The sequence below is a fragment of the Poecilia formosa genome, unplaced genomic scaffold (genome assembly GCF_000485575.1).
Source record: "Poecilia formosa unplaced genomic scaffold, Poecilia_formosa-5.1.2 Scaffold12, whole genome shotgun sequence".
Lineage (NCBI taxonomy): Eukaryota > Metazoa > Chordata > Actinopteri > Cyprinodontiformes > Poeciliidae > Poecilia > Poecilia formosa.
Window position 1 is genome coordinate 2,376,419 of NW_006799951.1, and position 14,598 is coordinate 2,391,016.

Genomic DNA, 14,598 nt, shown 5'->3' on the forward strand with positions numbered 1-14,598 from the left:
AGAAAAACGCAGAAAGTAAAAGTTCAAGGCACATTCAGTTAAAACGACTGTTTTCTCTAAACACGCGCATCACCGCATGCTCTCTCTGTTTTGTTTTTTTTTTTGTTTTGTTTTTTTTTTCCCAGAAAGAAATAATAATTTATCCCGCAGGGATTAAACGGGGTTGTGATGATAATAAAATAACACATAAACATTTAAATTACAGATTAAATGCGCTGGATGAATTCAAGGTTGAAATGTTGATTTTCTGTTTCCCCGTTCTGTACTGCCCTCTAATGGAAAAGCCCACTCAGAAATAAAAGAAGGAGCTCTGACAAGTCAGACAGCGCGGGAAGAACAGACACGCGGCATAATTAAAAACGAGCCGAACCGAGAGCAGTTTATGAGAGACCAGCGCTGAAATTAAACAAAGTGGAACTGATGAAAAGAGCAGATTTGTCGTTTTGAAATGTGTTTATTTAAACATGTCGAAACGGAGGAAGAGTACAGTATATATAACACATGAGACATCTTCTCCACTCTAGGTGGATTATAAGGCGAGAGCAAACAATGAGATCTAAATGAAGACAAAACAAATGCTTCACTACAAAGCTTTGTAGCCATAAAATTCGGAGCCTTTATCACTGGATGTCGAACAAAGCATTCACTTGGCAGGAAATTAAAAAACCGACGAGAGGTACAAAGAGTAATTCTGCTAAGGAAGAGAAAAAAAAAACAAAAAAAAAACAACAACAACAACAACAACAATGCAAGAGACATATTTTTAAGGGAATAATAATGCTTTAGAAAAACCATTCCAGCACTATCTGGCAAACGCAACGAGGACCCACGGGAGCATATGTTTGTAATTCCTACTGTTCTCTGTTTAAGTTATTTTTTGCAACAATCTAATTCTGCAACAATTCTGTATCGCATTAACAATGCAGCATCTCTATTCTTAGATAAAAAAAAATAAAAAAGAAAGAACTATAGTGAGTGTTTCCAAGTAATTCCAGTTGTTCCACGGTTTGTGCCAAGATGCCTAACTTTATAGCCTTGTTTTGTGTTTAAAAAAAAAAGAAAAAGAAAACAACCATGTGCGTGTGCTGTGTGTGTGTGTGTGTGTGTGTGTGTGTGTGTGTGTGTGTGTGTGTGCGCGCAATGAATGAAGGACAGTCGGGCTCTGTCATGCTTCAGCCTTCCCCTCTCTGCCTCTCATGGGTGAGCAGCCATTGTTTGAGATGGTCGCCCCTGCCGCTCATGTACGGCCCACTCTGTCCAGAGCTGGAAATGACTCGGTGACAAGGAATGAGGAGAGGAACCTGGCACAGACGGGCAGGGAGAAGTGTGACGCTCCGAGGGAATAGAAGTGTTTTGTTTTGTTTTGTTTTTCTCATAAATTTCACAACACTTCCTCATGTCAGAGTAACTTTTCACAGCTGGATGTTGATTTTCTTTAATCAGTAATTTTATTTAATTTTTTTAGTTTGATTTACAAACAAAAAGAAGTTGCATAGATACATTTTTTTTTTTTATCTAGGAAATCAAAGGTAAATATTAAAGAGAAAAGAGCAGATAACCACAGATTGCAGGTTTTCGGTCACAGTTTTAGCATTTATAGTCACGGCAAATCAATAATTAAAAATTTTTGATAGCAGGTGCGCATGATAAATTCAAGAACGTGTGACTTAATAGCACTCGACGTGCAGAGGATATGAACTACACCTTCCTGAGTCATTTTGCACTTTTCATGTTCTCTGGCTGCATAAAAAAAAACAAAGTGCCACACCACAACCGTTTGGTTTGATCCTGTGCGAATCCACATTCAGGATGATGGCTCAGTCTTAGGGTATAAATGTTTTTTTTTTTTTTTTTTTTTTACTCTTTAATAGTGAAAAGCAAAGAAGCAATCAAAAATTAATGGGCAAAAACACCAGCAGGATGAATATTCAATCGAGAGGGTGTCAACATTAAGATCTGATAACCCTGTGATCATTAAAAAGAGGAAGTCAGTGAAGCGTTTACTCTTGTTGCAGACGACTGCCAGGGGGGTCCCGAGTTCTTTGTAAACTAAATGGCTGGAGAAAGATTAAACAAGCAAGCCTAAAACACTTCGATCATTGTGGATTCGGAACAAGAAAAGCGGTAATCGTCGGAGCGAACCGCTGGAATCGCCTCTTTTTCTAAAATATTCTAAATGATGTCCTCGTTTTGTTCGAGCTGCACGAACAGGAAAAAAAAAAAAAAAAACAAAGCAAAAAAAAATCCCAAACCACCGCTGCACTCTGGCTGCATCCCCTCTAATTTAACAGAGCTGTGCGCCGAGTGGATGGTTCCACTCTCGCTCCCTTCATACGAAAAGTTGGACAAGCAGTGTGTGTTTCGGTTAAAATCCATCATTAAGCCCTCTTCCATATCAACAGCAATAAAACTTTCTGAGCCCCCAGATTAACCTTGCAGACAGAGAAATACTGCTCGCGTATTCGGATCAATACTGTTCCCCGGGTTTGGAGGGAGAGCGGGGTACCCTCAAGGCCTTCGGATCTGCCTCTTCACATAGGGGGGAAAAAGAGCACTACGCCAGGCTTATCAATACTCAAATCCTGGTGAAGAAGTGCCACAGAGAGGCGAGGATCGATTGAGCACACTGAGCTTTTCACAGCTGAAGCCCGAGTGGAGCAGTGCTACTGACAAGTAATTGACACTGACAATCTGACTCTGGATCTGAATCAGGAGCTAAGGGCTCAGGCTCCCAGCCTCCCTGGCGAAAGGGAAGAAATGTCTGTAAAACATGAGGCTGAGCACTATTATACAGCTATATACCAGTATTGCCACTGGCTACTGAAAAGCGTAAAGTATATAGAGAATTTAATGCGGCACATCAAGAGCCAAACTGTGCGATTTTACCCCTAATTCTGCTAGGAGAAACTGCAGAGTTTTAATTTTTCTTTCTGCAAATTTAAATTCCAAACCGCAGCGGGCGGAAAAACGGAGCATCAACGCAATTTTTCAACGTGGAGTTTTATGGAACATATAAGGAGATAACATAAGAAGTGCTCTCTGCCTTCACCGAGCACACCGGTGGTGCCCACAGCACTACATGGGCAGAGTTAAACAGGCTTTGATCAAAGGGTCTGATCAAAAGAAGACACACCACTTGCCCTCTGGCCTTTCATTTTGTACACAGTGGATTTGTGGGTAAAACGATGCAGACCAGGTTTCCTACAAGAATCGGAGATTTGCGGTGAACGATACCGACAGGAGAGAGCAGGAACAAAAAGGTGTGGGCTTAAAAAATAAATAAAAAATAAAAACACCGTGCTGTAGGTAGTTTTACTCCTCGGCCGCTCTCGGCGGGAGGTGCCGATTGCATATGATGGAACTCACCCACGGTTTAAGATTCAATATCCTGGATTGTGGAAAACTTTTACACAACTGCTTTTGAGTAAATGGCATCTCAGCAGACAGCTGAAACAACAACAATGGGTCTGAGAACCAGTTAGTGTTCAGCTCAGGCCCGGTTGAGGTTTCAAAGTCTCAAAAATGCAGAAATTGTCAATTGTACCGCTCCTCTGGTTAAAAGCCTTTTTGATGGGATGCCAGAGAAACTGCTGGAGTGACCAGAGTTCTTTCCAGCTGCATAGACTAATACGCTGCTCCTCCCCCACCTGTTACTGTTTTCTGAAGGAAGGTCAGCTAGTACACGTTGTCCTTGTGTACCATAAAAAAACAAATTTGCCTGTTTGTAAATATTTTTAGTCATAAAAAAAACCAAAAACATGAAAAGTCGTCATGTGGAATTGAAAGGAGCTCTGCTAATCACCCTTTGGAAAGCTCCATTTATGAGCGCCATGTCTAATTGACCATTATTTTCAATGTTACTCTGCAGTAAAGTCCATTAAAGACAATACTAAACTCAGTATTTAGCATAGATTTTAAATCTATACTTGTGCTTACATCTAATAAAAGTAATAATTTAAAGGTGTTTTGTAAAAACAATAAGAAATGGGTTTGTTGTACAGTATTTTAAATAAAATTAGACAACTTCCATATCTGCTGTTAACAATGTGGATCACACATAATAAGAATGATTTAACTCCTGTATTTTTTTTTCTTCATTTTTTACCTGTAAATGGCGCCTTAAATATGGACTTAATAACTTTAGCTCTTCATTTTTTTATGTCTAAAGGGAAATTTTCAGCATAATCTTTCCTGGAAAATTTCTATGTCAAAAAATATATTATTAAATCTGGGTTTCTTTAATTATTAATATTTCATTTTAAATAGCTGCAAACTTCTATGTTTAACCTTCTGTAAATTTTTAAGAAATAATTAACAAACCATTTTTTAAATATAATTATTATTCATTCTGTTCACAATAGATAGCTTCATGATAAAAAAAACAAACAATTTTTGTCCCTTTTGGCTTGAATAAATTAAGTAATGATGGAAGCCTGTCAATCAATGTCATCCACACTCACCGGGTTCCTCCTCATGGCCCCTCCCACCGCCCGCACCGCTCTGGGGTTTCCCGCCATCTCGGCGAGGCGCTTATACGAGACCGTCTCTCCAAACTTCACGTCCCTCAGAAGTACTTGCAGCACGCGGCTGGTGAAGGCATCTTCGCCACGCGGCAGAGGGACAGGGGAGAAAAGAAAGAGAAAAGAGAAGGTGAGATTAAATCTGGCGGAGATTTGATAACACGAGGAAGCGTCGCACGCCGACCGAACTCTTTTTAATCAAAACAGAAAGTGTGAATATGCCCGATTAAAACACTTGCTGTATACGGGGATGTCTGTCTCTCTTTATTCCTTACTCATTAAAAACTAAATACGAAGAAGTCTCCCCTCTTTGACCTTAGAACCAGTATTAACATGCTACACAAGCAGACGTGAGAAAATTATTCCTATGGCAGAAAAATCTAGGTTATGCTTCGGAAAGGTCACAGCTAAAATTAAAAAAGTTCGCTCCTTCATTTAAAAGGATTAAGAGGGGCCAAAAAGACTGCAAATCTGCTCCAGATTTTTAATAATAATAATTTGAATGTTGCAAAAACCATTTGTGGCAGTGGGATGACTTTGAGGTTAATCAGACCAATTTGTCCTTTTAATTGCTTTCTATTCAGAGTAGATTCATTATATCATCTTCACTTAAATGGCGGAATTCCTCAAATCATGCGCAGCTTAACCGACCATATTACCGGCTTTGATTTCATTAGCACTTTAGCAGCAGTATTATCTTTTTTTTTTTTTTTTCTGTATTACCGGGCAGCGACTGAGAGGCATGTTTGTCTAGCTCCGATTGCTGAAGAAAAGGGAAAAGTATTTGAAGCGTCTCGAACGCTTGAGACACCGATGCACTCAGCTTGTGTAGCGAGTGGAAAAACACTTTTCTCTTTTTTTTTTTCCTTTTTGCACACAGGACAAGAAGGGGGAACAATAGTCTCGTTATCAAGACTGGGTGAAATTCGTCTAGTATACACATGTACGCCGCCATGAAAATTCAATTAGTGATCTCCCATTCTCTCTCATTTATATGGTCTAAGAGAGCACATGACAACTGATCTATGTGAAATCCCTCTAAATTGGCATTGTGTGAAAACATGTCACACCCCTGTCTCTCTTCTACAGAGCGAACATCCTTTGCTCCCCAGGCTCCCTTGCTACCTTATAGTCACTCTCTGCTACACAAAGCCACGCGAACAAGGCAATTTGCCTAAACTGGGGGGAATAAGTGTAAAACCTAAAGGGGATACGTTTGATTGATGCACACCCATGTGAGTTCTTTGTCTTGAACAAGGCCCGTAGGTACTGTTTAATAATTTTTCAGGTAATAATCACGCTGTCAACGAGATGACGGGCTCTTACGCAGACAGCCTTAATGTTGTGAGGAGATAAGATACACCCCCTAAAAAAAAAAAAAAAAAAATTTTTGCCTTTTTATGCTTTTCACTCTCCCTCCTGTAGCTCAGATTTGGCCTCGTGATGTCTGCGGTGAATACTGATATCGCTTTGTCACTGATGGATAGACGAATGTCTGCCCAGAATGAGGTGACGACAAATCCCTGCTGACGCAAACTTTTCGGGCAAAAAAAAACAAGGTCTGTGTCGCCCTGGAAACAAGTTACAACGCGCTTAAAGTGTGGTTTCAACAAGTTTAAGAAAGTTCATTTTAAGGCTTTTTAAGACCACTGTGATTTCGATTTAAGAACCCACATGTATTATGAGAAATATCCTACTCACAACTGATTTTTGATTTGTTAAAGAGGAAGTTTAACATGGCATTGTCAACTAAAACTCTGCTTTTAAACTTTGGCTACATAACTAAATCACCTCCCCAAACTTTCTTATTGATTGGTATTGTTAACTACTTTGAAAATCCTTGCTTTTAAGCAAGATGTAAATATACAGTTCCCTCTAAAAAAAGGAGCTAGTAATGGGTCTTAAATTTAAAGGACTTTTATTTTTTTCCCCACCAAATTCATTTTGCAATGCAATCACAAAAGATCTGACATGTATGTGACAGTTTTGGAAAATGTATAAAGTGTCAGATCCAGACAAATAAAAAAGCTTCTGTGATCAACACAGTCTCTCCATCACTGTTGTTTCAATGCAACATCATTGGAAAGGTTAGAGAAACTCATGCTTGTAAAATTATTTCCACACATTCAACAAAATTCCACGACATTCCAGTTTTGAAATGGATCTGGATTTTTCTTTTTTTTTTTTACTTTGGAGAAGCTGTGGAATGTGATAAAATATTTTGTTTAATTATTGTTTCGTTTTATTGTGATGTGTGTCAAAGCACAACATGTGCTTTGACACACTTTGTTCAGAGTTTAGCCAAACATCAAGGTTACAGTATTTTTTACTTTGATGCAAAAACATGTATAATCTTACAATTCTTTTTTTTTTTTTTCTTTTTTCAGTTTGCTTCAGAGTTACTCTGAGAAATTTTATTTGAAATATTTCTAGGATTAAAATAACATTGAAACTGGCGGCTCAGACCTCGCAGAAAAGAGGGAATGCGCATCAAGCCAAGAAAAGCCTGACCGGTCCATCTCTGCACCTAACACTTCTGCACGAATCCTGTTTCTCAGAGCAGGTAAGGCTGGAAAACAAGTGTCTGTTCTTTCATCTGCAGATATAGAGGTTAAAGAACTTTGCCCTCATCAGTGTTTGTGACAGACACTTCATGCAGGTCGCCCAAGGTGACCAGCAGTGATTCAGAGAGCGGTCCCCCAGCCCCATACTTCATAAAGAGCCTAATACGGTGTGTCTGAGGTCAGGACCCTCTTTAGATCAGAGTGCAGTGATGTCAATTGTTTAAATAAAACTTGAGGGAAACCACTTACATGTTTACACGCGGCCCATAATCATGTCACAGGTCATTACCTGCAGTGAGGCCAGGTGATGGGGCTGCTGTGGAGGCAGAGACAGATTTACTCGGAGAAAAATCGAACGCATCTAGTGATTATGAGGATATTGACATATATGATTGATTTGCTCATAATTTTGTATACGAGAGCAATCTTGAGGAGGAAAAATAGAAAGCTGTAAACTGATTTCCATCAGCCCCGCTAATGACAGATTTGGAGAGACGACCTCCAGCTGACAGTCACCTCTTACATGCTTGTGAGAGAGCAAAAAGACAATAGTGGAAACGCAGCTACCTCATTATCCTTTGTGTCTAATGGGAGGGAAGACTTTGACTCCCAGTCAAAGTGTCTCTTGAGTCTTAAGGGATCCATACTTTTGAAGGCTGACGGGGTGCTGATGATTCTCTGATTATTCGATATTCTGAAAACGTTCATTTCCCTAATTCCTCTCCACATCACAGGGGCGAGTCCTGGTGAGTGTCTCATCTCGCCCTGCGCTGTGCACAGGGGGAGGTTCAGGCTCCTGCAGGAACACAGTCATTTGGGCTTTGAAGAGCGCCCTTCCCCCCCACCCCCCGCCTCCCCTCTGCCTGGCCCCCCTCCCAGTACATTCCCCGTGCCGCTTACCGAGACTAAGATCCTCTCGTCTGTTACATATGGATGTATAATTAATGAGATAAGAATATGCATCATTTTAAGAACCCACGTAGACGTCTGTGGTTTTCTGAGGGAGCAAATGCGAGCACACACACACACACACACACACACACGCTGTAGCTAACTGAGTGTAACACGCGCATGCTCTCACCATTCCTTTACCCCTGTTGGCCAAACTTCCGTGTGATGTTGTGCGTGACAGTCAGACGATATAGGGAACTGCGCCTTGAATCTCCTTTCATGTCACCTCTGTTTCTCAGGTATGCCGTGACAGCTAATATGAAAAGTGGCTTGTTTTGTCAGAAATGTGTAAATAAACATGGCAACACTTCAAGTGAAGGTCACAACTCAATATTACATGACAAGTGCTGCGAGAGCGCTGTCGCGTTCAGGTTCTCCCCAAAGATAACTGAGCAAACAAAAGTTGGTTGTCACAGATTGTAATGACCTGATTATACTTGTTTTTTTTTTTATACCCCTTTCTTTCTTGGATACTGGTGGCAACAGCATGACTTGTTAAAGGAGAAATTTATGCTCCATAAAGGCAAAATCAATTCATAAATTTTTTTGCACACACAAAAAAACTATATATATGTGTGTATTTTTTTTTTCTTTACCCTCAAAAGACAAATACTCCTGATGCACACATTTAACATTTTTCCACTAGTTTGGCCTCTGGTTCTGACTACTGAGAGACTAAACCTTGTATTTTACGGAGCCCCAAAACAAAAGACGAGCAGGGGGGGACGTGGGGGGAAGAGGTGCAACACGGCACAATCACCTATTCAGATCAGGTACTAATGAAGAATTCCATCTATCCTGAAATTTAATTAAAACCCCAAAGACTTTCAGATGAGATGCGATTTGAAAGAGCCCGGGGCTGGTACACAAGCACTTGGTGGCGAAGGGAATCACACTGAAAGTTGATATCGTAATTGGTCCTGATGTATTTTCTGCATTGCCTTTGCGGGAGCGTGGGACTCATAGCTGTATACAGGGTCTCGACGGAGTACCTGCTCATTGAAAATGCCATCACTCAAGCACCGCAAATCTGCATGAAATTAGAGAGCAACTAAGGCCTGATTGCAGGGGAAGGGAGCCACAATTGTTAAATGCATATATTAGGGTTTTTCTTCTCCATGTATGTGTGCATGTGGGGCTGAGTGAGCTGATCTGAAAAGCCTTAAGTTAAAATATAATAAGCGCCTCAGTAAAATAACATTAAAAAAGATTCTTAGTTGTTGTGGAAACAGCACTGACTTTTTTATTTGATGTCTACATTTAGGTTTGTCATGTGACAAAATTAATGTGTCTTCAAAACAAAAAAAATTCTGATATTCATCTTTTCTGTCACTTAATTTGATTTGCAAACACAACTACTCACTGAAGGAACAATAACTGTAAATGTAAAATACTATGTATGGTGAAAAACTAACAGTGCACATCAACTGTAAATCCTTGCAGTGGCAGCATCATGCTGTGACAGGCTTTTCATAAACAAGAAGAGTAATGCAATAAAACCTATTGGAGGCTGTAAGCTAGACAATGACCCAAAACATATGTTAGATACAATGGAGAGGTTTAAATCAATGCATATTCATGTGTTAAAGTGGCTCAAAGTAAGTGAAGTAAGTGAAATATCTGAATGCACAGATTTTAAAAGTTTGTTAGGCAACAAAATCATTGTCTTGAAAAGCACCAGAGATAATTCATTCTTCATTTTTGTCCTTCAGCTTCTCTATCAAGAACTCCACAAGCACAACTTCCCACTACAAGAACACTAATTGTCCAGTTTTCTGGGCCGCTTTCATTTTACACACCCTAAGTGACTGATCAGGCCAACAATAAGCTCATTCAAACTTTACCACCATTCACATGTTCTCATCTAAAAGAAAAAAAAAAAAGACAGAGAAAGAAAAAGAAAAGAAAGCTTCCTGTCTGAAAATGTCAAGAGTGGAATTCGATCAGTTTCAAAGAATGTGCCAAGAATCATGAAAAAGCTTGCCAAGACTAACACGCGTGGTAAGAGCTGCCACAGATTACTGAACCAAGTTACAGCTCTGTGTTCTGTTCTCTCTCCACCGCTCACACACACCCACACGCGCACACACACACACACCACCCACTTTCCTCCACTCTCCCTCTCAGCCATAAAATACTTCATTATAACACAGTGAGCCAGTGAGTGTAAGTGATGTAACTGACAATTAAGAGTGAAAGCCTGATCCCAGTCACGGCTCTGCAAATATTTATCCATGACAGACCTCCTTGCAGGGCGGGGTGGTGAAAGGCAGGGAGCGGGAGACTCCCAGCGGTCTGCGGCTCGGTGAAGTACGCCTGGAGCCATTCAACGCAGCGCTGCATCTCGGGGCTCGTTTCTGCTGGGCTATCGGTGACCACGCAGCTCAGGGGGGCCTCGTTGCTCCTGGGAGGGATGTAAGGCAGGACAAGGGAAGTAAGATGGGGATCAGAGGAGCAATCATACCACCCCAGCTTTTGCTTGAACGGTGCTAAAAAAAAAAAAAAGTCACAGGAGTGCAGTAACGTACGACACAGATGGAAGATGGCATTATATGCAGAATAAAACTTAAGCTGTTAATTGAGACGTGCCTAAAATCTAAAGTTGTACACTGCCAAGGAAGTACTAACACCACGTGAACTTTTTGTCACATTACAATAACAAACCTCTTGTGTGTTTTATTTGGATTTTACATGAGAGGTGAGCACACAGTAGCATAGTAGTATATACCTGTGAGGTTTACATTTTTTATTACAGATACAAATCTGAAAAGTGTGGTGTGAATTTGAATCAATTCCTCCTTGGATATGACACCCTGCACGAAAAACCAGAGTAACCAATTTCCTTCAGCAGTCGCCTAATCAGTAATGGAGTCCAGTTGTGTGTAGCTTAATCACAGTTGTGCTCTGATGAATTGATGAATAAGCAGAATAATGAAGACAAAGGGACACATCAGATAGGTCAGCAATAAAGTTAGAAAACAAATCCCAAGCTTTCAACATCTTTAAACAGCTCTGTTAAATCCATCAAAACGTGGCGATCACATAAACTGACAGTCTGGGTGAAATGAAGATTATTTAAAGAAGCAGCCACGATTTCCACTGTAACTCTGGAGGAGCTGCAGTAATCCATCGCCCAGGTGAGAGAATCTGTTGACTGGACAATTACAACGCGTATGCTACACACATCTGTTTTTATAAAAGAATGGTGGGAAGAAAAACACAGCTGAACACAGCTATAATATTTCCTGTTTGTGTCTCAAGGGCATCTCAATAAATCAGAATGCAGTGGAGCCCCACCTAAACACAGATGTTCAGCGAATAAGATGTCCAACTTATTCACTGTACATAAGTTGGAGTCTTATTTTACAACTTATTTTCAGCTAAATAAGGTGGAAGGGTTAGAATATTGGAATAGAGTTAAGGTGACTATAGATATATTAGTGCATAATGCATATCTAAAATATTCTAAAGAAAAGGTAAAGCTCAAATAACTGGACACATTGCTACTTGATAAGCCATTGGCTGGTGCTTGCTAAACAGCCAATCCATTAGCTGTGCTTTTCTGATTGGCTGTGCCCTCAAGAACAGAAGTAAGGAAGAGTGTAGATATTATTTTCTGTTGTACTGCCAAGATGATTTACACTGAGAGAGTTTATGCATATTAGAGTTTATTTAAACGATGAAAATAGGCAGTTATAAGCGTTTTTGAGGGTCTCAAGTAATCACAGATTTTAACCATTCACAAGTGATTATGGTCCTTAACCTTTGCGAATATCTGGGGTTCACTGTATTTATTGAAAAGTTTAATTATTTCAGAAAGTCAATTCAGTGAGTAAACACGAGGTATAGATTAATTACACACAGACTGATGTTTTCAAACCCATAGTTTTGTTAATTATAATTTTCCACTTACAACTAATTAGAACATGACATTTAGGCTTTGGATATTATATGAGACCAATAAAAAACATTTTTTTTATACGTAATAGGCAGAAATATGGGGTTAAGAAAAAGAATTGAATTACAAAAAGGTAATGGGATTAAATATTCCAATTTTCTGAAATTTCCTTGCAGGGGACACAGTAAGGATGCAAGAGAAGGTGCTCTTGTCAGTCAATTAATTTTAAACTCAACAATGATGCAGAAATATTGTTTGTAATTGAGAATGAGTGGTATGACTTGGGGAAAAAAAAAAAAAGAATTCTTTCATTTTCCACTGTGTAAATCTGCACTACTTTGTTCAATAAATGACAATGGCATTAATATTTTTGTAAGGCATTTAACACTTATAGGTTTACCCACTGTAAAAGCAGCAGGTAAAACTGCAGCAGCAAGCAAAAGAAAAAAAAAAAAAGTGGAACAAAACATGAAGAAGTCCAGAAATTTCTCACAACAGATTTAGAGTGTGTGTATGTGTGTTGCACAAAGTGAAAGAGGAATCACAAGGGGCAGAGTGTGAAGCAGTACAGATAGTTTTTCAAAAATAACTACAACAAAAAAGGGGAGTTTTAGAAATAGTCAGGAAAAGTTAGAAGCCTTAACAACCGTTTCAACTCTGCTTGGGCTTTGTTTAGAGTTCATGACAAGAATAAATGGATTTATTTATTTTTTCTTTTTGGACAAACCGGAGCTGGCCAGTACGGCACTGCACTTGGACGTGCATCTTAGCATGAGTAGATGCTTGGAGGAATTTGCCGATGGTTGAGTTGGCATCACTTAACAGCTGAGTTTCTCTCTGCTGCTGACCACCCCCCAGGTCAAGGCAAGCAGGCTGACCCATATTTGACACTTAAAGACCCTATTGGGAAGGTCCTCTCTTAGCATGTGCATTACTCCAAAGTGGACCTCAAGCTGTGTTGCGGATTCTAAAGCAGGCCGCCAATTCCATTAACTGGTGTACAGGACTTATAAATAAATAATATCGCCATTTAAGTGCCCCCCTTTTTTTTTTAAATTGGCTTATCCTGTACGGTATTAATAATAGACATTTACTTTGTTAAACACACAGGCTGTCTCCCTCCCGCCTGCCGTAACAACGTGGCCCTAAAGTGTTTTTACACTTCTGCAGGTCACAGTTTGAGCAGCATTTTATATTGGACATGTGAAGCCGAGGTTTACTGGAGTGTTATGACTGAGCAGGTCAGTTTTCAGAGGGCCGCTCTGCCTGCTAGTTTGTGGCTGTGTGATGGAAATCTCCTGGGTGCCGTTTAACAGTGGGTGTAAATACAGTAAAAGGTGTAAATACTCTCATTTCTAAATAAACCTCGCAGCAGTTTATAGCCGAGCGGTGGAGAACTCGGAAACCCACCAGCGGGCTCTGCGCTGAGACCCGCTCAAACAATGGCCATGGCTCATGGCAATCTCTGTCGGCATGGGTGAGTGCCCAGCCAGCCCCTACTTGTCATTGTCTCTCCTTTCTATCCCTTCCCTTCCTCTTAACCTCCCCCCCCCAGCTCTCCCTCCTCATTTCGCCCCCTCTCTATTTCTCTATCCTCCCACACCAGCTCTTTTGGCTCCCCAACACCAACCCTCATCCCCCCCCCGCCTACTTTCTCTCGGCTAGGATCTCCAGGCCACCGTTCCCTTTCTACCCCACCACCACCAACTCGCATCCTCCCACCTCTACCTCCTCCTCTACCCCTCCACATCTCCTCTTTCTCTCTGAGAGGATGTTCCAGACGCTGCACACTGACAGCTCGGGGATATTGTGTGTGGAAATGTTCCTGTTGGACCCGCAGGCCCTTACAATCTACCGGACAAAGGCTGGTGCACCTTTGCTTAAGGCTTGCCACCTTTGACCCCCCTCCTCTGCTTGCGCTTCAGACTTGTCACCGTAGCTAATTTTTCCTCTCCGCCTTTCGCTTTAAAAGTTGCCTCAGCGACACAACGTTGACAGTGGTAAAACTTAATGCAATGCAGGACATGTTACAGTTGGTAAACAACAGCAAATATAAATAAATAAGTGAAAAAGGAACAACATCAGTGGAGCTGAAGTCTGTCACCTCCCGGTGCAACGGGGGATTGTTTTTAAAGAGCATATGGGCTGTGGAAGATGGAGCTCCTGCAACATTTCCAGACGCTTCAGTGCATCACAAGTCAACCCTCGTCATATGGTCTTTAAAGAGGCCAGACTGGCACATTACCGAGCCTTTTACATGAAATTTGGCATTATTTTCTGAAATAAAGTAAGAAATACAAACTTTGTCCTTGTTTTGCTTAAGTAGTGAAGGTATACATGCATGGAATTGAGATTCTTACTGTACGATACCTTTGAGTAAAATTATCTTGATATCGCAATATCACAAAATAATGACACATATTTATTATATTTGATATTTACTAAGATATTGTTTTTATGTAACAGCACCTGTTAAAATTAGTAAGTTTTAAGTCAAACTTACTATATATACACTGCTCAAAAAAATAAAGGGAATACTCAAATAACACATCGTAGATCTGAATGAATGAAATATTCTCATTGAATACTTTGTTCTGTAGAAAGTTGAATGTGCTGACAACAAAATCACACAAAAATCATCAATGGAAATCAAATGTATTAACCA

At 40.3% G+C, this 14,598-nt stretch overlaps 1 protein-coding gene across 2 annotated transcripts in view; it reads right to left on the reverse strand.

Moving 5' to 3' along the window:
* Window positions 1–434: 434 nt before the first annotated feature.
* The window catches only part of LOC103133555 (methylated-DNA--protein-cysteine methyltransferase), a 26,697-nt gene continuing 12,533 nt past the window's right edge, over window positions 435–14,598 (reverse strand). For both annotated transcript variants that reach the window (XM_007545336.2, XM_016667969.1), the window contains exons 3-5: window positions 10,279–10,439; window positions 4,461–4,600; window positions 435–1,301 (exon numbers count right to left, since the gene is read on the reverse strand). In XM_007545336.2, the coding sequence (XP_007545398.1) occupies window positions 1,173–1,301; window positions 4,461–4,600; window positions 10,279–10,439 (430 nt within the window). In that variant the 3' untranslated portion in view covers window positions 435–1,172. The remainder of the gene's footprint in view (window positions 1,302–4,460; window positions 4,601–10,278; window positions 10,440–14,598) is intronic.